The sequence below is a fragment of the Tamandua tetradactyla genome, chromosome 11 (genome assembly GCF_023851605.1).
Source record: "Tamandua tetradactyla isolate mTamTet1 chromosome 11, mTamTet1.pri, whole genome shotgun sequence".
Lineage (NCBI taxonomy): Eukaryota > Metazoa > Chordata > Mammalia > Pilosa > Myrmecophagidae > Tamandua > Tamandua tetradactyla.
The window spans coordinates 1,677,398-1,702,871 of record NC_135337.1 but is presented as its reverse complement, the minus strand read 5'-3'; the positions used below and the strand labels follow the sequence as shown (position 1 = coordinate 1,702,871).

At 48.9% G+C, this 25,474-nt stretch overlaps 1 protein-coding gene across 1 annotated transcript; it reads left to right on the top strand.

The window, feature by feature from the left end:
• The first annotated feature begins 3,010 nt into the window (after nt 1–3,010).
• LOC143650994 (uncharacterized) lies at nt 3,011–9,633 on the top strand. Its single transcript, XM_077122217.1, has 5 exons — nt 3,011–3,085; nt 3,408–3,481; nt 3,798–3,856; nt 7,295–7,437; nt 7,665–9,633. The coding sequence occupies exons 1-5, from the start codon at nt 3,011–3,013 to the stop codon at nt 7,995–7,997; spliced, it is 684 nt and encodes a 227-aa protein (XP_076978332.1). The 3' UTR covers nt 7,998–9,633.
• The last annotated feature ends 15,841 nt before the right edge of the window (nt 9,634–25,474 follow it).

The following is a 25,474-nucleotide window of genomic DNA, read 5'->3' as shown; positions in this document are numbered from 1 at the left end:
TGATCTTCTAAAATTAAAAATGCATGGAGAAATAACAGGCTTGTTATACAGTAGGACACACAGGCATTTGAAAGAAACCATCCTAGCCGCACACTCAGCTGCCCTCAAAAAAATATGTAGAAATCGACACGCAATTGGTCTGCTGCATCTCTAACCAGCTCTCTCCGACAGCTCCCTCAGGCACTCCTGGGTGTCTTGAGGCTAAATCCTTGCGGTCTCCCCGTGACCCCGACCCCTTCATTTGCATAGAGCTACCTGAGCGGTCAAGGTGCAGCCAGACTTCAGCTCTGCCCGGCCTCCCCGCCCACCTCCTTCCTACCCCCCTTCCCCCCTCCCCCCACCCTGCCTTTCACCCGGAGCCACACAGTGAGCCAGGGAGACCAGAGCTTGCTCCAAAGCCCGGACCCGAGCAATAAGAAGTGGCGAGGTCAGGCGGGAGCAGCAGGGTTTTGTTTTGTTTGCAAAAGCGTGCAGCCCGCTCCACTGCCGAGCCAACTCTCTTTCCTCCAGAAAGCCAAACCGCGAAAGCCAGACGCGTCCTAGATAGAGCACTCCTTCGATTCGTTCTGGCCCCCAGAAACCCAGCTCTTGCAGGTTTAGTCTTTAAATGTGACTTGTCTCCTTCTTTCTGGCCGGTTTTGCAGGTGCTTGGCTAAACGAGATTAGGAGCTCCCTTTGGTTTTCCCACCGAGAGGAAGGATTATCTCAAGTTCACGGGAGTAAAGAAGTAGAGAAGCACCAGGCGCCAAAATCTGGGTCAGAAATCAAGCCGAAGCACGCCCGGGGCCGGGGGATATAAAGAGGGTACCCTGGGATCCTGGGTTGAGGCAGGAGGAAGCTGTTCAAAGTGAGGCAAGAAAGAAGGGCGCCTAGAGCTCTGAAATAAAAGCCGTGCGGGGCACGAGACCGAGCAACCACAGACCAGCGATTTGAGTCATTAGGACCTAGCTGTGATAGTTTTTATGTTTTGGTTTTGGTTTTTGGTTTTTGCCAGGCGTTGAATCTCATTTGTCATTGATAAAACCGCTTCCCAGGAGCAAAATGTCCTAGGCGAAACTACCGGACCCTGCCTGGTCCCGAGCCATCCCTCACAAACGCGGGCACGTGAATTTTTACAGCTTCCATTAGAATCAATCTCTCCCTCTCCAGGAAGGGAAGACGAATTATCCGTTACTCGAGCAGAGTGAAAAACAAATCTGCACAGTGGACTCGACTGCGCATCTCTGCGGAGAGGTTGGGGAATTCTATACTCGGTGCCCAGATCGAGATGGGGTCGCTGGGATGCCCAGACTTGTGCTTGCCTGTTCCTTCAGTCTGGGAGCAGGAGGATTGGCTAGGGAGGTAGGCTAAACTCTGGAGGCTTTCCGGGGGGCGTTGACCCGTAATTCAGCTCTTGGACTCTACCTGAGCAAAATCGAAGCGCAGGAGGCGGGTATGAGTCCGCAACTCCTGGGCGATAAGCACCCGGTCCCGGGCGATGCCTAAACTGCCTGGAATTGAGAGGTGACCAAGGAGGACCGCGCCTCGTGGGGTGATGAGACCTCGGCATGGTTGTTTTATACCCGATTGCTCTTTCAGGGCAGAAACACACGTGGGGAGACAGACCGTGCCCGAATCCCTGAGTCTGCTGCTGGCGCAGAGGTGGGGGACGGTCGAGCTGCCGGATGCGGCGAACAGCTGCAGAAGACCTTGCATTCTGGCCCACAGCCAAATATTAGGGAAGGCCAGGGGCAAGGAAACCTATCTACCCCTGACCAGGAGAAATATTTACTGAATTCATGGACTCTCCATGACCTGCTGGAAGAGCCAACAAATCCAGGCCGGTGAAGGTACTCCCAGAGTTGGAAACACCCCTGAACCCAAATTCCCTTATTTTTCAATGGTGTCTATGGCACTGGGAATCCCAGAGATCTCAGGACTCTGAGGGGACAAGAGACAGTGACACTAGGGTAGATTCAGAACTGCACTGACACGCCACCTCCATTATCAGTTTTCTTGGCCTCCTTCACCACTGAAAAGGAGAATTTCTGACCCAGCCCAGAAAACAGTGGAAGACAATGAAGTCCCGAGACCCCTCCTGGAAAAGCAGAGAGAGAAAAGGTGTTTATTTCTACAGCCTCCCTCTCTCACCAAGTCCTAGTCTCCCTCTTCTCTTTCTTGACAGCACCCCTTAAAGAATTATTGTTTATTGAGCCTTTACTTTGTGTCAGGCCTTGGGCTAAGTGATTTACATGGACTCATTCATTCCACTCTTTTCAAGCCCTCTGAGCTAAGAGTTAGTGTTACAAGCTTTGTTTAACAAATGAGAAAACAGAGGTAAATTAGGTAACTTGCTTGGTAGAAGTCCCACCGCTTTTAATGCAGGTGGTCTCATTCTAGAGTCAGAACTCTTAACCCCTAGACTCCCAGCCTCTCTCAGACAACAGGCGCATACACGGGACTTGCACATTTGGGTTCCCTCTGGCTGCAGGTAACCAGTCAAAGGGGAATGGGGAGCCAATGACACTTATGGAATTGTCTTATACAGGCCAACACACTCGTGCAGGAGGCCTTCCCAGCACCCTTGCAGGCAAGGGAATAAAGGAACAGAACCCATCAGTTTTTCCCAGGGCGAGTGATGCCTGGGATCTAAGCCCAGCAGCAATCATAGCAACATCCACAGCGACTACTACTTCGAGGAAGGGAACCCCAGGCGGTTGCCACCAATGGGGCTGGATCAACAGGCCCTTTCGGCTTCCTGGGCTCCGCCGCCTCCACATCAGGCAGCCTCTCTCCGCTGATTCTTAGGCTTCTGCCTTCCCAGCACATTCCCGGGGCCGAGTCGGCCAGAGCTGCTTGGCCTGAGACATGTCTCAGAGCTCATGGCCTGAGAAATGTCTGCCTTCCAGGCTCGCTGGAAGACTCTGATCCTTTGTTGGCTCAATCCCCAAACCATCTATTACATGAAGGCTTCTTCTTGCTCGCTATCCCTTTCTCTGGTAATCTTTCTCGTTATTGAGCGATTAGGAGGATGGGGGGCGGAGGGAAAGGCTGGGAGAAGTCCTCCAATACCCGAAGGGTCGAAGCACCTGGCTCTTTCTTGTCGGTGCGGTCCTGGATTTTAGGTGGCACTGCACAGACTGTCTCCACTCTCAGACTGGGAGTTTACTGAGGAAAGGCCACGTTAATCCCATACGAGCCATCTCCCTAACTCCCTGACCACCAGCTAGATGCTACTCCTACTCCCTAGTGGGCTTTCAAATGTTTTCTAATTGCATCCCCACCCCCACCCTACATACTCAACAGGGCTCAACTGCCCGGCCGCCTCAAATTTTAATCATCACTCCTACAGCTCAGATCCACTTAAAACGCCAACAAGGAAAGGGATTCCGGTGGTTATGACATCACTCTTTTATTTCTCAGAGTAGTTGAGGACTCAGAAATCAGGTTCCGCGCAGGAGAAGGGTCTCACGGTAAAACTCCTAGGTCCTCGGGACCGAGGGTAAGAGAGTGGAATTCTCACGTTAGGAAGGAAATTATCGCTTCAAGGGAGAAAGTTTTTACTTAATTCGGCGGCACAGGCAGTAAGACAAAGGCCTCTGGTGCCCAAGGCGGATCCCTGGTGTATGTAAGGAGGGCTCGGGTGAAACCAGACCAGCCCTCGGAAGCCCTGGTGGGCGAGTGACAGAGATCTGTCATTGGAGTTCCCACCCCTAATAAGGTGCATAACCGCAGTGATGCCACAAAGCCCTGAGAGGCCTCAGGGGCTGAGTTTGGTCATATTTTGGCGCCTGGGTGACTGCGGTCTCCACTCCTAGAGGGCTTCGGGCAGAGCTGGTCTGGGGAACTGCGGGTGTGACGGGAGCCGTGGGGAGAGGTGAGCCAGTGCCTGGAACTGCCCCGGGGGCTGGCCCCAGCCGACCGCTTCCTACGCCATCTCTTGGACGCGGAAGAGGTTTGCAGAACGCAAGAAGACCCCATCCCCCAAACCCGCCTTCTTTTTTCATTTTCCTTATTTCGGTTTCTCGGTGGAATGGGGGCAGCCTCTTCTCTTCGGCTACTTTTCCTCCCCCCGATAGCAAACCCAGTCTTACTCGCCGACTTTTTCTCTGCACAAACCCTCGGCGAAACTGTCTCTGCAGGTTGCACCAGTTTCCTGCGCGTGGGTGCTGCCCCAAGAGTGAGCTCCGCTGCTCCTCAACCTCCCTCTTGCCCTCACTAGTCACCGAGGCCCGTGACCGCCCGTCGGGGAACGGCCCTCGTGGCCACAGATGCATTTTTCTAACCAACCAGCTGACCGCGCCGGCTCTCTTAACATCCGGGGACTCCCTCTTGCAGTCTTTGCACAGATTCTCCCTGAACTTTTACATTATGACTGGAAACAGAGCTCGCAAGTTTCTTGGTGGGTCGGACTGTAGGGGAGGACGTGCGTTGGTGTCGGGGTGTATTAGGCGAAGGAGGGGGGTGTTAGGCGCAGAAAGGACCCAGGGAGCCCTGTCTGGGCTGTGGATCCGGGAGGAGCCTAAGGGCCCTAACACCAGCCGGCTTTTGTTTCGCTCCCAGTGTCCAGCCGAGGCCCCCTCCTGACTCTGGGTTCTGGAAAAGCAGGTCCACTGGCGCCTCTTTGGGGCCTGAGAAACATGAATTGTGGCCTTTTAGGATTGACAGAGGCTCCGGAAGGTAAAAACAGGAGAAATACAAGAGGGAAAGGAAAGATGGAAGGACAAGCAGAACATATAGAAAAAAAGAAAAAGTAAGGAGGGTAAGAGAAAGAGGCCCGAACTGCAGCTGAACTTCTGAAACCCCTGCCCCACCCCCCATAGTCGGGACATACAATCCGTGTCCCCAGTATTCCCCAGCGGCTTGGCACTAGCAGGACTTAGGTTCAATCGGGTCAGAGAGCCAGGGGGGTGCGATCACGTCTTTGGAGCGAATATGCCACTCACAGCGGAGACCCCCGTGGCCCGCAACTAGGAGTTTGAAGCCCTGGGCCGTTTAAAAGCTCTTCGCACAAATCTGACTCCTGGAGAGACCTGAGCGGTCTGGCGGACAGAGCGCAAAGGCGCAATGTCAGGCTTATGGAAGATACAGAGTCCTTCCGCGCAGCCATTAGAAATTAGGTTCATCTGCCGCGTGAGACAGGATGTTGGGTAGGGGGCCTCCCTGGGCCTCTGTGGAAGGGGTAAAGGAGAGAAGAGGCTCCAGCTAGAGAACAGGGGGAAAGCTCAGTTATGGGGAGAAGGCAGGGAGAAAGGACTGAGCACCCCAGGGAATCAGAACCCCAAAACAGGCTCAAGGATAGCAGGGGTTTGGTAAATCATGACTCCGACCCGGTGTGAGGGCTGGAGGAGGCGGTGGGAAACTGGCAGTGTTGGGCGCTTTAGGTAGTTTAATAGCTCCCCGAATATTCATCCAATTTGGGGATATTAAGCAAGGTACCTGGAAAGGTTCGAGTCTGTCTTATTTCAGTAAATCCCTGGCCACTCTGTGGCCGGGAAAACAGAAGGGAACTTGCTGACAACGGTCCTCTACCCACCAAATCTGCAACAGCCCCCATCTCTCCACTGTGGGGGAGACAGCGAAAGGAACCGAACTTTCCTCTTGGAGGACCGGGGCGGTCTTTCCTCTGAGAAGCTCTGTCTTTTCCAGCTCACTGCCGGGAACGTGGTATCTCAGCCTTAGCTTCTGTTCCCGCGTGCCACCCCCACCTCCCACCTCTCCACACCTTCTCTCCCAGCATCTCTAGGTCAAGGCAAATAAAGCTCAGCTTCCTGGCTGGGGTGAGTCACGCCCACTGGTCCTCTGGGAGAGAGGAAGGAAAAAAAAACTCTGGCGAAGAGGAATGCGCTGCAAACTCGAGCGAACAGATGTGCCTGGCGCCCCGGACTCGGCCGGCCCAGAAATCTGCTCCTCAAGGCTGCGTCCAGGAGATGACATTATTTTCTCCCTACTCCAATCATCCTTTAAAAAAAAAAATTAAGAAATTGCTGCTTTGCAAGATCAAAGTGCCGCTTTCTGGTGCATCTGGAAGAGCAAGGGGAGGGGGAGGAGTGGGGGAAGGGAGAGGGAAAGAGTGGCGCAGCCACAGTTGCCCAACTTCAAAGTGTTCTCAACAGTGAATTTTGGTCAGTGAATTTAAATTCTCCTCTCCCTGCCGCTTCGCGGGGTGTGCGGCGGGGAAGCACATAGCCAGCCGCTTTTGCTCCAGGCGCGCGGAGAAACCCTGTCCTGACCAAGTCTGCGTGCCCCTACGGGGACTCAGAGACACGGACTCCCGCGGAGCGCCGGGACATGGTGAGAGCGAGAATGTGGGGGCCTGATCCCGGACCCCATGACCTCGGTTGCCCGACGAGTCACCAAATACTGAATAAACCGCGTTGGTGCCAGAAACTCGCCAGGTCCCTACTCATCTAGCTGCCAGAGGCTCCTTTGTCAGGTCAGCAGGTCGTCTCCTCTCGGCGGGGAAGGCTGGGAAAAAACTAGGTTAGGCACCCCATTGTTCGGGCGACCCGGATCACTCCCAGGCTCTCCAGGCAGAGGCCAGAGGAGTTCTGGTCTGTGAATTTGTTTCTACGTGCCCCCGGCTGCTGACCACTGTGTAGGCCCTTTGGATGAGGTCAGAGACTCCCGTCCTCATACGCCTTCTTTAAGGGGAAGCGCGGGGTTGGGGATGGCCATGCAGAGGGCTGGAAGGTGGAGCCGGGGTGCCGGGTCCCGAGGCCGCGGGAGGCGCGCGAGGAGTTAACGCCGAGGCGCGCCGTGAGTTTTTTCCACGGACTTCCAGAAGAGATTATCTTGGGGCCAAACTGCAGAGGCGAGGGCTCTTTCTCTAGGGCTCGGTAGACCCTGCCCCTAGAGCAAGGAGCGCAGGGGACCGCCACGTCCCCAGTGAATGCCCTGCATCCTCTGAGTCTGTTCCAGTGACCAGTTCAGGGATCGGACTTCTCGCAAACCGCGGCTGGCTTTCTTGTCCTGGCAACACCCAAACGCATCGTGTCACCACGATTGCACTTGATCGAAATTGTCCTTGCGTGGCCATTTCTGATTTGTTTTAATTTCAGATGTCCCTGTCGGAACAGGATGGGCTAAAACAGCCGAGAGCGCGCTCGCTCCTTCCTACTTTGGTTTCGGCGTCTCCCCAGCCACCCACGAGAATGCTCCCCTGACAAGGTCTCTGTCACTCCCTTGGGAGGCGGTGGAGGCAACACGGTGCCATCAAGCCCGTTTCTAGATAAGGTAGCTCACGTTATTGAGCTGCAAAGTTAGGATCCTTACCCAGGTCGCCTAAACACTCTTGTTCTTTTCACTTTCCCAGAGATGAAGCCGGCAGCCTCGAGCGCCCTTCCCCCGTCCGCGTCCTTGGAGGAAACGGGGCCCCTCTCGGCCCCAGCAGCGCGGCGTGAAGCCGTGCGCAACGCCCACACCGCGCGCTCAAGGCATCTCACCTCGACCAAGCAGGTGCAGAGGTGGCGGGTGCCACAGTCGTGGGTCGTCCAGCCGAGGAGCAGGGACAGGCTGGCCGCCTCTTTCTGCTGCCCGGTGGCTGAGGGGGCAGGGGAGGGGTGGGGTGGGGGGGAACGGGGCTGCTGCGGAAACTGCCGTCAGCGGGTCCCGGCCCCGCCTCCCGGGTACAATGTCCAGGAAACCTCGGAACTTTCCATTGTCTGAGGAGGTTCTCTGAACAGATGGTGGGCTTCTATAACTACGGGGCTGCCGTGAAGAGTTGGAGAGCTGGAGGGTTGTGGAGAAGAGCCCGCCCCGACAGGTGCTGGTGGAGCACTGTGTCCGGAGCCTGCCCTCCTGCCGGGAAGGCCACCGTATGGAGGGAAGAGCGCAGCGCTTCAGTACCTCCTCGCGCTGCGTCCAGGAAGCCGAGTACCAGACATCGAAGTTACCCACGGGCGTGGGCGTGGGCCTGTACCCAGGCCTGGACGCTTGGGTTTCAAATGGGAAAGGGGCGGAGACAGAGAGCTGCGGGCGCCTGCAAAGAGGTTTTTCCCATGGAAGACCTGGTGTAAAACTACCCGTTCCAAGAGCCAGGTTTCCCCACGTTTCAAAGAGGCGGAATTTGTCCAGGAACCCATCCTAAAGGGTAGCGGGTGACGATGCTGCCCACTTTGTCTCCTCAGAAGCCACACAACCCTGCTCCCCACCCACACCCCCGCAACGCGTGCACACACACACAGATATTTGCCTTCCTCCCGATGTAAACCTCCTGCGTCCTGCTTTTCCTGGCACGGGCTCTCCTGCAGTGCCCATCACCTAACTCCCACCCAGTGCTTCCGGGCAGAATCCAGGGTGGTCCAGGGACTCCTTGAATGTGGACCTTCTACTCCTAGACACCTGGGTGGAAAACCGGCCCCCTTCTCTGGGGAAACAGTGACGTGTGAGCGTGAACCCCATTTATAGAGCCATCCCGGGGCGAGCTAACCTGGCACAGGTCTGTGAATTACCTAGCTCGCACTCCTCATTTATAAAATCGGGGCTATCAGGACAGCTTAAACGACCTTTATGGCTCCTGGGACGGGCCAATGTGAGTCTGGGTGCCCAGACCGAGCACACCCGACCCGGTGTGTGCACTCTCACATATCTTCACACATCTGAATCCCACCACCTGAACCTAGCAAACACCAGCGCACAAATTCAGGATGCCGGCTCTTTCCACCTCTCCGGGCTTGCTGGACTGGTTTCTGCAGGATGATTAACGACCCCAGATAGCGTAAGGAATTCGGCTACTCAAGCTCAGCATTTTCAATTCCTTAATTTGTCCCTAGGTGACCATTAGCGATCACGGCTGTAGATCACGTCGGGGGCGGGCCAGGTAGAGTGAGCAGCTGATTCAACACTGTTGAGTTGGAGTTGGGGTTTGGTTTCGTTTTTTAAAGGCTATTCAGAAAGTAACCCCGAGGGAACTTCAAGGCAACCAGCGGCGAGCCGAGGAGGTCCCTGCACTAGACGCCTTGGGTTGTCACCACTTTCTTTCTTTATAAACTATAAAGTGCTAGCAAATAGCAAAGCCCCTCTGGGCCCTAGCCTCTGATGTGCGTGGGGGCAGGCAGGTGAGGAAACTGAGGCTCACAGGTGTCCCCCAAATCATGGGCGGGGGCTGGAGAACTGTGTTGTAGATCAGGCTTGTTTCCTGCGTGCATCCTCCCATACACTTTCCTGGGGCCAGCAGGAGTGCATTGGCGTACTCCAGAGTCAACCATAATTTGATATTTTTCTAGCTGTTAGGGTTAGATCCCCTCCACACACACAACCCCGCACCTCCCACTGCCCCACTCTTCAACTGACTACTGTGTGGTCGCACACTAAGAGGATACGGTGGCTCTCCTGAGGAGCTGGAGGTGGAGTCTGAAACACCCCACGTTGCCCGTAACAGCTATCACTGTGCTTCTTTGGTACTTCTGGAGTTAGCCGACCTTTTAAAATACTCCTTTCCTGCTCTCTGCCTTTCCCGATTATGCAGGCAACTGCTCTGGGGGCAAAGTCTTTAGAAACCTTTCCCTTCATGGATCTCTCCAGACTCCCCAGTCCTGAAGGGGTTATGAGAGGGGATGTGGGAGGAGATGGCAGATGAAGAAAGGGAGAGAAGATGGGAGAAGGAAAGGGGAGGGGCAAGAGCTTTTATTCTTGTTTCCTTAGGTCTTTCAGACCGAACAGACTGATTCAGTGCAGAGGGAGCAGAGCTTGTCCCTCTCCTGAGGCAAAGGGGCACTGGTTGGCTGCTCCTTTTCAGCCCATTTTGCCTTGGGAAATCATTTGGGCTTGGCAGAAGGAAGAGGGCATGAGCATCCTCTAGGTGCCCAGCAGCCTGGCCAGGACATAGAAGGAGAGGGTCCTCCGGTGCCTTCAGAGGGCTGAGGGCTTGGGGTCCACTGGGTGGCAACGTGAGACCCTTGAGCTCTAAGACCTTGGCATCAGACTCCCTTTTCTGTGGCACTAGGCTCATAATTTCTGAAGGCACACACCCTCGTGAATAAAATGCATGTTTCTATAAAACAAACCAAGGGTCTGAGATTAGTCTAAGCTAGAGTGGGAATTTGGGTGTCTGTCTTTCCTGGGACTGGCAATCCTGTTGTGAAGACCCTAAGTTTTCCTGAGAACCTCAGACACTGTGAAAATGCTGACTGAGGCTGGTCTCTGCTAACAGGGGGAGCTGCCTGTCTACACCCAAACAGTACACCCCCAGAAAGTGGGGGCAGGGATGGGAGAGAGGTGAGTAGGATGAAATCAGCTGCCGAGGCCTCTGTACAAACTTGAGTGTGATTTGTGAGGGAAGTAAGAATGTACCAAACTAATGAATTCACTTTTACTGGCTAATTGGCAAGGTTTGGTGATGGCTGGATAAGTTTACCAAGTAGTTACAGAGACCTGCATGCTGGCAGGGACATGGAGAAAGGACTGCTCAGGAGAACTGGAAGGCAAAAAGAGACAGACACAGAAAATCTCCCTATATTCTGTGTACGAAATTCTTTGCCACAAACACATTATAAAGAAATGTTACATGTTTATATTATATGCACATATTTACATTCACAAAATTATTTGACTTTTATAGGATGCTTGCCTTGAACAGAATCAATGTACACATAAATTCATCCATTCACTTAACAAGTAATCATCGATTGTCTCCTGTGTATAGCACATTCTGCCAGGCTGTCCTTTGTAAATATGTCTGTGTGCTTTGTCTGAGCACAAATTCAACCAGCAAACTTGGATTTAGCTTCATTGCAGGTTTGTGAGATTTTCAGCTCAACTCTCAGAGTGATGGGGTTGAGACTACAGGATACACACACACTTTAGGTCACTGCCAGAGGTGGTAATGTGTCTGCTGGCACCCTAGGAGTTCACACTTTACCTCCTGTGCAGTTGTGGAAAGAGAGAAGGGCAGCCTTGAGCTCCAACTTCCAGTCCTACTACCTTTGGGGATAGTGCTAAGAAGCAGAGTATGTTAAATCCTTTCAAAATAATGCTTTCCATTCCTAAAGCCTGTTCCTCTTCCAGGAACACTCTAAGGAGCTTGGGAACCACCAAGGCTGCAACCAAGGGATTTATTTTCAAAGCATATGGCAGAAAAAAAAGGAGAGATTGACTTAGAGAAAATTCAATAAACGCATGCTTCAACAGCGTGCATACACACACCACACACAGCACATTACAAATACACACAAAATTACTTATACAAATATCATACCTTGGAAAAAAAAACAATTGGGGCGGGGGTGGTGGTGGTTTCACTTGTTTTCTCTACTTCCCAAATTCAGAAACTCCACAAATAGGCTCAAAATATCACTTAGCTTTTCACTAAGTCATTTTCATGTGCCCTTACTTACCAACTTTTCTGCTTTGTCAAAGTGCACGATCAGGCCAATAGACTTCCATCCTGGACACAAGGCAGCACCACATCTACACTCCTTGGTATCAGATGCTTAGCGCTCCTGCTTACTGGAGCTGCCGGACAAGAATTTCTATGTACAGGCGTATTCCTGGGTAGAGGACTTGAATTCTACAATGCAAGCCAAGCAAAAAGAAGTACCACGCTGGGATTTGTTCTAGAAGTGTATTTTGGGGGACAACTTGGGGAAGCGAATGGTGTGACATATCAGTGGAAAGTAAGGTAGAATGACAAAATGATATAAAGCCCTGGCACAAACAGTAGTGGAAAATAATTCCCCTGGAGGGACTGGGGGTAAAGCTGGCAGGAGGTGGGGGGGAGGGAACGAACTCTATGCTTCTACACTCAAGCATACACTCGCACAGCGGCCAAGGCCAGTACAATTCTTCCAATCCGAAGATCTCGAGAAAAAGGCACTGCAAACTGGAGCCTTTTCTTTTAGGGACTTAGAGGACATTGTCAACTGCACAATCTCTTTAATGGTCCATTCGCCCTAATTATGTTTAGTGATGCAGAACACGGAGAAAGTCACCTGGCTTTGTCGAGCTGGTGTTTTCACTTTCACTTAAACGCCTCAAACGTGTTTTCCTTTATGAACACCGCCCTCATTTTTCCATCTAGGCTAAATCCATCTCTCCTCTCTGGCATATGATTTGAAAAGAAATAAATCCCTTGATGGCAGTGTTTGTGGTTCCCAAGCTGCTTAGAATGCTCCCGGAAAGGAAGGAACGGTTTTTTAGGAATGGAAAGCATTATTTAAGAGGGATTTCCAGCTAGGGATTGTAACCTCAGACTTAAACGCACACAGTCATTTCCATGTACAGGTGAAACACGCTCAGGCTCCTGTGGCGGCCGCTCACCAAAGTACGGCGCCGGGCAGCCACAACTCAGAACCCGGGAAGGGACCGGGAAGGCTTCCCTTCCCGGGTTCAGCAGCAGGGCCCTCGATGGTGCGGACAGGTGGGGGAGAGAGGCGAGGTGGGCTGAGCTCCCAAGCCGCCCATGGGCGCCGGAGCTAGGTGGGAAAGTGAGTGCAGGCGGGGGCGGCTCAGGCCCACGAAGCATGAGGTGCCAATCGCACAATCTGCAGTTCTGCACTTTTTTTTTTTTTGACTCGTCTCCGCGGAAAGTAGAGGCCCTTACATTGGGCTCGGTCAGAAACCAGCGAAAAGCTGGGGCGCCCTGTGAGGCCACCGCGCGTCCGCAACATTCAAGACACGGACGGGACTGCTGCGCCTGCCTCCCTTCCGGCGGGAAGGAGGGCTCCACGACCAGAGCCCACAACAAGCCAGCTCCGCGCACAAACGCGAATCTCGATCCCACCGGCTCCTTCGTACACGAAGCCTGCGGCAAATTCACGCTCCGGGACACGCATGGACCCTCAGTGAGGGGCGCCCCAGCGGTTTCCGTGCAGGACCTCGTCCTCTCTGAACCCCCGCAGCGCGAACTCCACACGTGGGCTGGCCCGGAGTATTTGCACCGCAGCTGGGGGCGGCGGGGGGTGGGGGGTGCGCCGAGTCCTTAAGGCGCTCTTGCCTTATTTCTAGCGGTTGGGGGCTGGGGCTGGGGGGTGGATCAAGAATGGTGGAGTCTCCTCCACCCTGTCCTATCCTGGGAAAGCGCTCTTCTTCGCTGTCTTCTGCAGGACAGGGGCAAAAACCATCGTGAGTTTTAACACTTTGCCGACTTTGAAAAAACAATGGCCCCTTCCTCCCTTCCAAGAAGGGCCTGCTCCATTTGGCACAACCTCGGGAGAGATGCGCCCGAGGCGTGGGAGTTTCGTGGGGACTTGGCGACCTCGGTTGGTCCCAGCCCGCGCTCGTCAGACGCGTCCAAATCGCACAGCTCGCACACTAGTTGCGCGTGGAGGGCTGCGCGGGTGGAGACCTCCGGGACGAGGCTGTGGTTCAGGCCGAAGAAAAAGCCCTTCGGAGCCCCTATTTCCTCCGACTCCTCTGCCAGACACTTCCTTCCTCCTGACTTTCCCTCTTCCTGACTTTTGAGGGTGCCCCTCTGGTTTAACCTGGTGGGCCTGTCCGGGAGGAAGGGGGAAAGCCTTGTTGGTAAACCCAGAACCAGAACCGAATCCCCACCACTGTTGTAGAGCGAGGGTCTGGCTTCGTTCTGACCTCGCTGGTCTCGGGTTTTACTTTTTATTCTCGTTGCTCGCGCGCCCGGCTGCGGGCTGCAACTCCAACTCACACTCGCGAGGAAGGACAGATTCCGCCCGTGGCCCGGGAAGGGGCCACCGTCCGCCCCCTACCCCCACCCCACGCATTTTATCCTTTATTAAGGTCTCGGGAGCTTTTAACGCGAAGCCACTGACCCCTCGAGTCGGGAAGAGCTCGAAGGTTTCAGTCAATACCCTGGCCCCGACTGTGGAGGGTTCCGCCTGGCTCCCGGGGGTCCCGGCCCTGGGCTGGCTGTGCGTCCCGGGCACCCGCCGGGGACGCGTCGATTCCAGCCGGGGACAAACGCCTGCCGTTTCCCTCCGCACGGGGCAAGCGGCTTGTGAACGAGAGCTGCCACCTCCCCTGCGGCCGCTGCCAGACTTCAGCAACAGGCCTGCGAGCCGCGGCTGGGATTTCCTCGGCACCGTGCACGGCCTCGCGGGACCCACGCCCCCTCTCCCATTGACTAGCAAGCCTGCTAGGTCGTGGGCTGGAGCTGGGGGTCCCGTACGGCGGTATAGGGAGGCCGTGGAGCGTCTGTGCGCGCGGGTGTGCGTGTGTGTGCGTGTGTGTGTGTGTGCAGGCGGTGTGTGTGGGGGTGTCTCCCTTCGCCCCCGGGGCCTCTTGCTGTTGCGCTCCGCGCTGTTGGAGGCCGTGGGCGGGCCAGGACACGCTGTCTGCCGCCCCCGCACCGCGGCCGCCGCAGTTTCTGAGATTTTCCTTCCATTTCGAAGACTCAAAGGCAGACCTTTATGACTGTATAACAGGCCCCTGTACGTTCACGAGGGATCGACTCCTGGCTGATTGAGGATAGAAGTCTCACGTCCTCAGCCGCCTCCCCCCTTGCGCTTTTCTCACCCTTTCAAGCTCAGTTCAACCGAGCACCTGGAGAAAAGGGGTGGTAAACTCAGTACAGCACTAGTTAGTATTGGGGTGAGGAGGAAACTTAGTCACAAGACTGCCCCCCGGTGATCGTTTTCAGAAATAACCAATTCTGGGTGCATTTTAGGTTGCTTTATCTCTGTCTTAAGCGAATGTCGTCTGTGGTGGAAAAGTTATTGACTCCAAATATTTAGGTTAACCCCCCAGGAGAAGGGAAAATGGTCCGGAGAAACTTTCTCCTGCCTACAGAAGCCGAAGAATTTGTTCAATTTGTCTTTGTAGCTCCACACCAATCACATTTATAACTGGGCTTTCAAAATCAAACTCTTCCCTCCCCAAGGGGCAGATCTGCTCTCACCCACCCCCTTTCACTCCTTCTTCCTGGCTTCCTCCTTTTGAAACAATAGCGCAGGCTGCTGGAGTCAGTCTGATGATATAGCCCTGAAGGCACTCATGGGCAGTCCAAGGGCCAACCTAGCAAAGGTTCAGCAGCTGCTGCTGCTTTTTTTTTTTTTTTTTAAGCTGTTTAGTATTCAGGAAATTTGGTAATTATTATTTTTTTCTCCCCACGTAGTGGTATTACTCCCTTCCTTTTGATGTTAGATCCTCCGTGGGCCCTTAGCTTCATGCTGTAAGGAAAGGAGAAAGATGAAGTGACTGAATTCTGCATCAGAATGCAATTTTCCTTTATGTCATTGTTGCTGAGGACCAGCTGAGGGTTTTCCACCAAGCACCAAGCACCAGGGCAGGCCCAGAGGCGTGCGGGGCAGAAACGAGTGCCAATTCCACTTATTCCTTTATACCACAGACTTTTTTCATTCCTAACTTTACCAAAATACTTAACAGTGCGTTTACAGTAGGATTGAAAAGGCACACAAGTAGAAGGGAAAGATAACTAAAATTTAAGAAATCATTTGTTTAGAATTTATCAGTTTGGATTAAGGTTTTTTTTTTGGGGGGGTGGCAGTGTGATTATTGACCACTTTTAATATATTTAACATGTTCATGTTTACCATCGAGTTCCCTGTGCCCCAGCAGCTCATAACACAGAATAAATATTTGTTGCAAGAATGAATATTTGAGAAAAGCAAAGAAGCACGAAAGGAATTGGATATTTAACTTCATTCAGTTAAAAATCCCTCCACGATTACTTTCTTGAGCTAATGTGTCTTACCAAGCAAGACTATTTTTGCTGAGTTGTAATAAGTATGTTCAACGGATTTGTTTTCTCTCCCTGACCAAACCATAGCACAGCGAGACCAAGAGACTCAATCTTAATGCTTTCATTATATAAAATGCCTTGTATATTGCTGGTGCATTGACTAATCATTTGGTGAAGGGGAAGACTTGTGGAGCATGAATCTTGGTCATTATTCCAGTTTAAGATAGAAAATGTCAAGTGAAATGTGCAGGCATCTTTGGGTACTGTCAGGTGTCTCTGTAGATGGGCAATATTGGTCCTGGGGTAGAGAAAGTTTTGTTCAGAACCCTATGACTGGGTCATAGCTCTTTCTGCTCAGATCCTCTCAGAACACTCTCCTCTTTACGTTAGACTATGCGGGCACAGAGAAGGGGTGAGTGAAACCGAGGATGGCGTTTTCATGTTGCCCCATGTACAACTTTTCTGGCTGTTCCATTTTAAGCTGTGATGGTTGATTAGCTCAGTGGGTTTTTGTGGGTACGAATAAGATTATCACAAAGCTTCCATTCCTTTGGGTCCTAGTTGGTTTGACCTTATTCCAAGCACATCCATGAAAGCCTTTACTTTAAGTGCATATTATCTGGCCAAAAAGAACTGGGAAAGAGCCATTCTTAATATATCTTTACAGTAGGTTATGTATTTGAAAAAGTTATGCCCATCAATTGGGTTTTCTCATAGGAGCTAAGGCATCACATAAATTTATTATGTGCCAGACTATGTAATAAACAGAGAACCCACTTTCAAGGGGATTTCTGTCCTCCCCACTTTTAAAATATATTTTTTTCATTGAAAATTTCCCCATAGTGCACATAAGTGCTGGAGATTAAGTTGTTCATCATTCCTATTCTTTCTTCAGTTGCCATCTCATTAACACCTTAAACCTTGCTATAAGATACGATATACTGACTTTTGTGTTTTTTTTATACTGACTTTTAAAATGCTGGCCTTCATGACAATGAATAGTTCATCCTTTGATTCCTCACGACATTTCTGCTTTAGTATGTAGAAAAGCCTCAAGTATTCAAATCGAATGTTAGTGAAATTAGAAGGCAGTCAGTGCTGAGTTTGATTCACCAGATCAGAAGTACTTTCTATCTCAGCTACATATTCTGTCTGTTATCTCATAGGGGGGGGAGTAGAAACTGTCACTAAGACAAGAGGTCTTGATTTGATCCATTAAAAAAATTCTAAAGAATTTTGAAGAATTGAAAATACACAAGAAAAAAATGGAGCTGCTATTTTAGAAACAAACACACCAGGATTTATTTATTCAAATGAGTGGACTCTCAAAGAAGTTCCCCTGGGATTTTAGATCTGATTCAAATGATTGCTCAAAACATTTTTGGAATGCTTCTTTTGGAAATGCCTTCAGGGACAGCTTATCAACAACAGAAGATATTTTGCCTCATTACTTAGTCCAATACTCTTTTTCCCCCTGCCAGCCAATATGGGTGCAATTAGGTAATGAGGGTATATTCTTGGAAATCAAAGCTGCCCATCCTGAGGAATTAACTCTAAAGGAAGGAGCGTCAGGTGCACTTTGCCTAGAGAAAGAGTCACTTCAGTAATGTTGCTGTATGGAGCACACAGCAAACTAAGCGCTGACTTAAAGCTACTATGTGCTGGTCCCAACCACATCCAATTGCTCCATACCTGAGAACACAGCAGCCCCAGGAAATAAGGCCCCTAGAGGGGTGCTGCTTCCCAGGAAGCCCCAGATATCCTAGATCCCCTTATAGCGAGAGCTCATTCCAGTGCAGCAACCCCTCTGGAAGTTTCGAAGATATTCCAGGGAGGCCTCAGAGGAACTGGACTAAATTAACTGTCAGTCCCCTTACCTTCTCAACTCCCCCAAACCAAACCAACCCGAACAAAGAAATGCTTTCGACTGGGAAGAGTTAGGCTAGGAGGGCCAAACGGCAGAACTTTGTGAGTTTTAGTCACAAACTAAACTTTTAGGGATTTGCTGATAGCTTAAATTTTGACAGAGCATCTTGCTACAGGTTAAAAAATATGCTCCCAATGGCCAACTACAGATTTCCAAATACTCCTAACATAATTTCCCCAAGCGTAGGCCAAGGAAAATCTCTATGCCTACCTACCACTCAGAGCATCTTTGTGTGTGTGTGTGGGGGTGTCTCATGCTCCAGCCAGGCCGCTGGAGGTGGGGTGTCTCCTTTGTTACTCATTGATATGTCCAGGCCATTAACCCTCTCTCCTTCCAAAAGCGCCCTAATTTTGGATCTCGTGCATTCACCCTATAGACCGCCAAGACGATGCCTCCTAATGTCGTGAAGGTTCTGCTCCTGATTCACTCCTGCTCTCTCTGGTGCCATTCCTAACTTTGTCTTCGAGGTTTCAATACTGAAGTCAACAATCTTTGCAGTAACCTAGCCACTTAATCTCCTTTCCTCTGTAGGTCTTATTTCCTACCCCATGTCAATAACGATTCCTCTGGCCGTACCCCCAATTTTCTCGTTACCAGGAACGGCAGCCCCATCATCTTGAATTCAAGCATTCCACTCTGTGGCCAGCATCTGCTGTCTTTCCAGTACACTCCCTCAATCCTTTGATACCAGTGGGACCTTCAATCAATGAAGCGTACCTCTTTTTCATGCCTCCACACCCCTCACGCCCTCACTCTCCCCATTACCCTGTTCAGATGCCGTGACTCATTGCTACTCGCACTGCGGCATGTACACTCCGATTTTCCTCCCCTCTTTGCCCTTTGTGGCAATCACTTGGTAAAATCCAGCTCTAGGTTAATCCAACTCTGCCTACATTCTGCAAATTGATCAACTGCACCGACTGCTCTCGTTTTCGACCCACGATTCCTAACCTCAAAAGGGCTGCCTGGCAGGTCTCCATTCTGTTGGCCTGGTCTCCACTCTGTTTGCCTGGCAGGTCTCCATTCTGTTGACTGCCAGCTTTTCCCCGTGACTTTCTCTTCATAAAGCCACCAGAGGTAGGATTTAGGGCCAATTTCATTCATTGGGCCACACCTTAACTAAAAGTAACACTTTCAAAGAGTTCTATTTATAATGGGTTCACACCCACAGGAATTAATTAAGATTAGGAATATGTGTTTTTCTGGAGTGCATAGTCTAACCTACCACACCTTAACACTGCTAAATTCAATAGTCTTTTTTTGAGTCGTCAACTTACATGATGCGGATTAGACCTCTTCCTGAAAGCAGCTTTTTTTTTTTTTTAATAGAATGCTTATTAGGAATGGTCAGTGTTAAAAACGTGAAACACGTGGAAGTCGTTGCTTGTGAAGTCATTTGCATACTCTACCTGCAGAGATGCAACATGTAGCATTGCTAATATGAGTACAGATTTTCTTCCCAGGACATACGATTTGGTGTTTGCTCTCTTTACGGGAGTCGTAATAGTGAAATCATATTATATCTATTCTTTTGTTTCTGGCTTATTTCTCTCTGCAAATAGCTTTTTTTTTTTAACTTGGCTTGCAGGGCACTACTCTTTCTTGGTTTTCTAGGAAAGGTATACATTGGCCTTTCTTTCTCAGTCTTCTTGATAGATTCTCTCTCTACTTCTAAATAGGATCAATCTTTGGGTCTCTGCTTTTCTCTGTCCATACTCTCTCCTTTGCAGATTTTGTCACGTTTCCTGGCTTTAAATGCCATCTATATATTGATTCACAAGTTAATACCTCTAGTCTCCCTGGCCTCTAGTTTTAAATGCCCATCCATCCACTCAGCATCTCCACATGTCCAAAAATAAACTCCTGGTCTTTTCTAAATCTGCTCCTACAGTCTTATCAACCTCAGTAAGTGGCAACTCCATCATTCCAATTTCTTAGATCAAAAACTCTGGTTAGCCTTGACTTCTTTCTCTCAAAATCATAACCAATCAATTAAGAAATCCTGTCATCTCTATCTTCAAAATGTATCCCAAATGTGATCGTATCTCACCACTTCCTTAGTCCAAGCCTGTCCCTCTTTCCTGGATGATTGATATAGCCTCCTAACTAAATTTCTCACTTCTATCTCTGACTCCTGTAGTCTATTTTCCAACATAACTGCAAGCATGAACCTTTTGGAACTTAAGATTACAAGGCTTCCCAACCATCTCCCTAGCGTAAAAGCCTGTCAGGCCTTAACTTCACTTCTCATCTCCCACCGCTCTCTCTCATTCAGCCTACTCTGGCTACACTGGTCTCCTCAGTGTTTTTTAGACAAATCAGGCATGCTCCTGCCTCAAGACTTTGTGCTTGATGTTCCCTCTGGCTGGACAGGTCTTCCCCCAGATATGGCACTGTCAGCTGTCTCACCTCCTTCAGTTCTCTGTTTAAATTCCACCTCGGGGCAACCAGCCTTTACACTTCCATTCAGAACAAGCACTCCATCCCATTTTCCGTTTATTTCTTCTATGGAAGTATCTATTTCCTTATATTTTTACATAGCACTTATCAACTTGTGGCCTACCATTTACTTCCCAGATTATTTGGTTATTATCTGTCTCTCTCCACTACAATATCTATTTGATGTGGGATATTTGTCTATTTGTTCACCACTGTACCTGCAATACTTCAAACAGTATCTGACACAGAGTAAACAAGTATTTATTAAATGATTTAATAAAGTCATATACTTATCTGTCTTCTAAGCCATTTGAGCTGTAACCTTTATCCTCTCTGTCTTCTCAGGGTTGAGCCCAGTCAATAACCATTTATTTAGCATCTATTCTGTACCCAGTATTGTGCTTCAGAATATGAGTAATTTATAAAAACAAAACAACAATAAAATCCCTATTCATTTTGCAAGAATTCTTGCTCAAAGGCACATATAAACAGGTACATATCAGATAAAAACAATAATTTATGGTGCAAACTTAAAATACAATAAATAGATTAATTCATGCCAAAGTGCCCGGGGTAACGATTCTTACATATTAGTCAGTTTTGTGAAGATGAAATATGGTTACAGTTTACCAAACACGTCTTCATCTGTTAAATTAGGAGAAGATGTGAAAGTTGTAAAAAGAAAGACAGGGACTTCTGGGGCCATATAACCCTCCTCATGAAGGTTTGTGAGGATCAAGAAGGAGTTAATCTGCCACGCAGTGCACAGGGCCTGGGGGACCTGGTTCGCCAATATAAGCAGATCGCAGTGACGTCATTCTTGTAACAGGAATCCTTGGACGTGGGGCTTCTGCAGCCTCGCAGAGGGGCCCCTCTCTAGCCTGCCCACACAGCTCAATTTACTCTCAATAAAAATGCAATAAAAAGCTCAGCTGCTTCCAGACTGTTGAAAACTTTTGACTCCAAATTATTTGGCATAGGCCTCCTGACTGACGTTTTTTTTCAGAAAGAAGGTGGATGAAATACCCTTAAAGGGATAAAAGAGGGAAAAGAAGGAAATAAAACGGCTATCTTCTACCAAACTCTACGGTGGTTTAGAACATTGCAAGATCTTACCAATGAATCAGACTAAAATAATTTCGAGGAGCAAACGACAGGCAGGTGGCCTGACTTTAGAGCGCCCCAACCGTGGGAGGGAGAATTTTTAAACAATTTATTCTCAAGATTTACATTGTTTTGGGGGAAGGCGGGCAATGGCAGCTGCCTCCACTTCACTATCACAGAGTCTAGATTCGCCGAAGTCTCAGCACTGATTACTATCTGGGTCTGGCTCTTAGGGGTGTTTTTGCATTCAGCTCCTACGACAAAGTCATACGATCGGCTTGCCATTTATAGCAGCAACATTTTATTTAGGTTTTGGATTATCTAGCCATTGCAATGATCTGGATTGCCACTTAGTAAAAAGAATAACGGCGAACTGCCTTTTACCTGAAATCATCCATTCTTTTGTGCGTTGTATCCAGTCTTCATTATTTCCTCTACCTTTATCATCCATTAAATCTGAGATGTCTACAGGTCTTACAGAACACAGTAAGTGTAAGAGTCTTTATTTTCAGGCAGCGTATTTTCCAGCTTCCACCAACACCAAATTGTTCTAGCCTCTTTTGGCTTAGTGTTCTGAATGCAGATTATACTAACGGGGCGCGGCGTGTGACAGCGAAGACGGTCGTTTCTTTCTGCGGCATCGATGTTGGACACATTCAGAAATGATCTGAACATTCCTAACTTGGGGTTATTGCGATTTTATTACTTTATCCCTCATAAATTTAATCCACCCTCAGCTGTTTTTATTTCTAGGCTGTATAACACTTTACAGGGTAATAAGTACTGTAATTTTATTACCCACGCTGTAAAATAACTCTCATTCTTATTTGTCTCTCTTGGTTTCAGGAGATCCTCATTAATTCGAATGTGGGTGATCAAATCTTTCACTCTATCTACAAATGTAACTCAAATTACTTTCTGTTTTAGAATTTGCACAGATCCAAATGACCTAAATTTTTGACTGCCTGTAAATAATCACATACATAAACAAAACAATCTAAACTAAATTATTTTTAGTTAATCTGATGAAAAAGATAGGAAACAGCAGATAGTCGGACAGTGAGTGAGTTCTCTGTTCAACTAAAAATGTAAGCCCCTTATGGACAGAGACGGGGCTTTACTCACTTTTTATCCTCCAGCACAACGGTGCTTAAGCATTAGTGTGCGTTAGAATGACCTGAAGTGCTTTTTAAAACACAAATGGCTGAGTCCCATCCCAGAGTTTCTCATCCAGTAGGTCTGGGGTGGACTCTGTGGATTTGCTGTCTAACAAGTTCCCTGCTGGTCTGTGAATTATTCTTTGAGAACAGCTGACTCAGCACATAAAAGGCTCTCATTTGATGTTGCTTCAACTGAACTAAGTAGCCAGACTAGAGGAAGAACAGGAGACAAACAGATTAGTAAGATTAGCATATTAGTTGGGGTAGTACCTAAAGCACTGTTACAAAGACATCCCTAGATAGGGTAGTATTACAGTTTGTTAGCTGCTGGAATGCAATATACCGGAACTAGAGTGGCATTTAAAAAGGACAATTTAATAAGTTGCTAGTTTACAGTTCTAAGGCTGAGAAAAGGTCCCAATTAAAGCAAGTTATAAAAATATCCAAATGAAGGCACCAACAAGAGGTTACCTTCACTCAAGAGGTTATTTTCTCTATCGACTGGAAAGGCACATGGAGAACATGGCAACCTCTGCCAGCTTCCTCTCTAGGCCTCTGGCTTCATGAAGCTCCCCCAGGGGCGTTTTCCTTCATCTCCAAAGGTCACTGGCTGGTGGACTCTGTAGTTCTTATGTCTCTGCTGCTTTAGTCATTCTCAAGCTTTCTTCAAAATGCTTCCTCGTAAAGGATTCCAGAAAGTAATCAAGACCCACCAAGAATTAACTTATTCAAAAGTTAATACCCATAACTGGGTGAGTCACATCTCCAAGGAGATAATCTAGTCAAGTTTCCAACCTATAGTGCTGAATAGGATTTAGAAGAAATGGTTGCTCCCACAAACATGGCTTTTCTAGGGTACATAAATCCTTTCAAACTGGCACAGGTGGTTTAACTATGATAAAAATTCTTATTCATCTAACAGTTCAGAGTGGGCAGTCCAGGGTAGAAAGGCAGCTCTGCGGCTGGGTCCAAGGACCCTGGCTGAGTGGTTGTCTCTGCCCATCTTTCACTTGTTGCTTCTATCAGTGGGTCCAATATGGCTGTTCCAGGAAGAAGAGGGAAAGCAATTTCCTTTAAACAAAACTACATACATTACATTTCTCCCATCTCATTGGCTAGAACTGATTTGCCAGGACCGTACCTTATTGTACTGGAGGCTGGGAAATGTAGTCTCTGCATGGGAATAGGTGCTTTGCTAAAATCCAGAGTGAAGGTACCATTACTAAAAAGGAAGGAAAGCCAGGATATGGGGGGGGGGGGGCAGGAAGGCAAAGATTGTCACAAAATTATGCCAAATCCATGCATAAAGTGACCAAAATCTAAGCAATGATACAAAAGGGTTCTCTGGGTGATGTACATAATGGTGTTTTGGGAAGATGATGTGGAGTGGGGAAGCAACTATGGCCAATACAGAGGTTGTTAACTTGGTATTACAATGGATCAAAAGTCAAAACCCACTTCCTTTTACCTCATGCCAGTGTTATCAAAGAGGCATCAGAATGTGCTGTCTGCGGTAATGGAGTGTGGAGGGACAAATGTCTTGGTGAATAAGAAATTGTTGAAGGTCTGAGAAATGGCATGGAAGTCATGATAGTGGCTGGGGTGGAAAGGACAAGGGGCTGAGGGTGGGCGAGGGTGAGGTATGCGGTGGTAGTTACGCAGTTCAGGGCAGGGAAAGTGAAGGGGAGCACGGAGAAGCTCAGGTCTGATACCAGCGAGTGGAGGCAGCTTACGTCGGCTGCGGTAGGGTTAGACATCAAGGAGACTGGGGGAGAGAGTAATAAAATCCACCCAGGAGTCACGGAAGATCTTGACAAGAGCATTTTATATGGTGATAAACAGTGTGGGTAGGAGTTTTGAAGCACTGAGCTGGAAGAGTGCCAAAGTTGAAAAGGTCTCAAGAAGAGGCTTATTTTGTTTGCTTGCTTCTCTAACAACCAAGCAGAAAAAGCAATAGGTAAGAAAGAGAAGAAGCAGCAGTAGTTGGAGGAAAGGAGGAGAACTGAGTCCAGGCAGCCCGTGGGGCAAATGCACGAGAACATTCATGATAAATGTGGATGCACACTAGTCGTGAGGGAATTCCTTGTCTTTGCACTGAGCTTGCACGAGCTTTACTGATGACTAGAAAATAGCGAATAGGAAAGGCAGGCATAAAAACGAAGAGGAAAAAAAAAACCCATAATTTTCCGGGAAACTAGCAACTTCAGTTGCTAATTTTTCCTAATTTTTCTAAAAGGGACCCAACGAGAGGAAAATATCAGAAAACAACTTTGTGCCTTGCATTCCCATGAGTCCTTACTTGCCCTTTTAGTACAAGAACTTGCTTCTGGAATACAGCTAAGGCCCAGTGCCCTCTTGCTCACCACTTGTCTGGTTTGCATGGAGAGCACTTCCCTCCCCAGGCCTGGTTCCTGTGGTCAAGTCTGGACAAGCCCAGTTATTATTATATTTTTAAATTATCATGAAGTTTCATGCAGGAAGTACAGAGTCCCCATATACCCCTCACCCACTTACTTTTCTCTATTATCAACATTTTGCATTAGTGTGTAACTTTGTTACAATGTAAACTATGCCATTAACTTTTACACGGTTTACGTTTCATTGTACACACCTATAGGTTTGCGTGTGTGCGTGTGTGGGTATGGTAACTTACAGACAACGTAAATTTTCCCCTTTTGTTCCCTTGTCAAATATACAATTCAGTGGTGTTAATTACACATGCAAACTTATGCCTCCCTCTCCACCACTTACTACCAAAAACAGAAACTCCATAACAATTAAACATTAACCCCCCCCCCCACCTTTGGCCCCTTCAGGAAAACTTTTAGGGAACGATGCATGTGGATCTGGTTTACTATGTAGGTGTGACAGGTGAGGGAAAAAATCAGTCTGCACTCCATAGAGCCAACATTGATGCATCAAATATAAAATATTCTATTTGTCTGAGGACCATGCAACTGCATGTGACACCTAGAAGCCATGTTTCAAATAATATCACAGCTGATGCACCCAACACAGGTACAAAGTGACAAACTCTTGTGTTCTACGCACACAGACAATGTGCCTGAGAGGAGAAGAAACAGCATAATCGACTTCTTAGAAGAGTAACTTGGGTTTTTAAAGTAGCCAAGGAGACTCTGTGAGGAAATACCAAGAACTAAAGCATGGATTTCTTTGTTTCTCATAATTTGTGGCTTATCTGTGTATGTTATTTTTATGTGAATACACTGGAATGGAATGCCTAGGTTTTGG

What these genes read in the sequence shown, in the direction of transcription:
- LOC143650994 (XM_077122217.1), top strand. Translation starts at nt 3,011, where the DNA reads ATGGGGGGCGGAGGGAAAGGCTGGGAGAAGTCCTCCAATACCCGAAGG. An exon ending in CACCTGGCTCTTTCTTGTCG is followed by an intron (nt 3,086 to 3,407) that starts GTGCGGTCCTGG and finishes TTCTCAGAGTAG; the next exon opens with TTGAGGACTCAGAAATCAGG. An exon ending in GACGGGAGCCGTGGGGAGAG is followed by an intron (nt 3,857 to 7,294) that starts GTGAGCCAGTGC and finishes TCACTTTCCCAG; the next exon opens with AGATGAAGCCGGCAGCCTCG.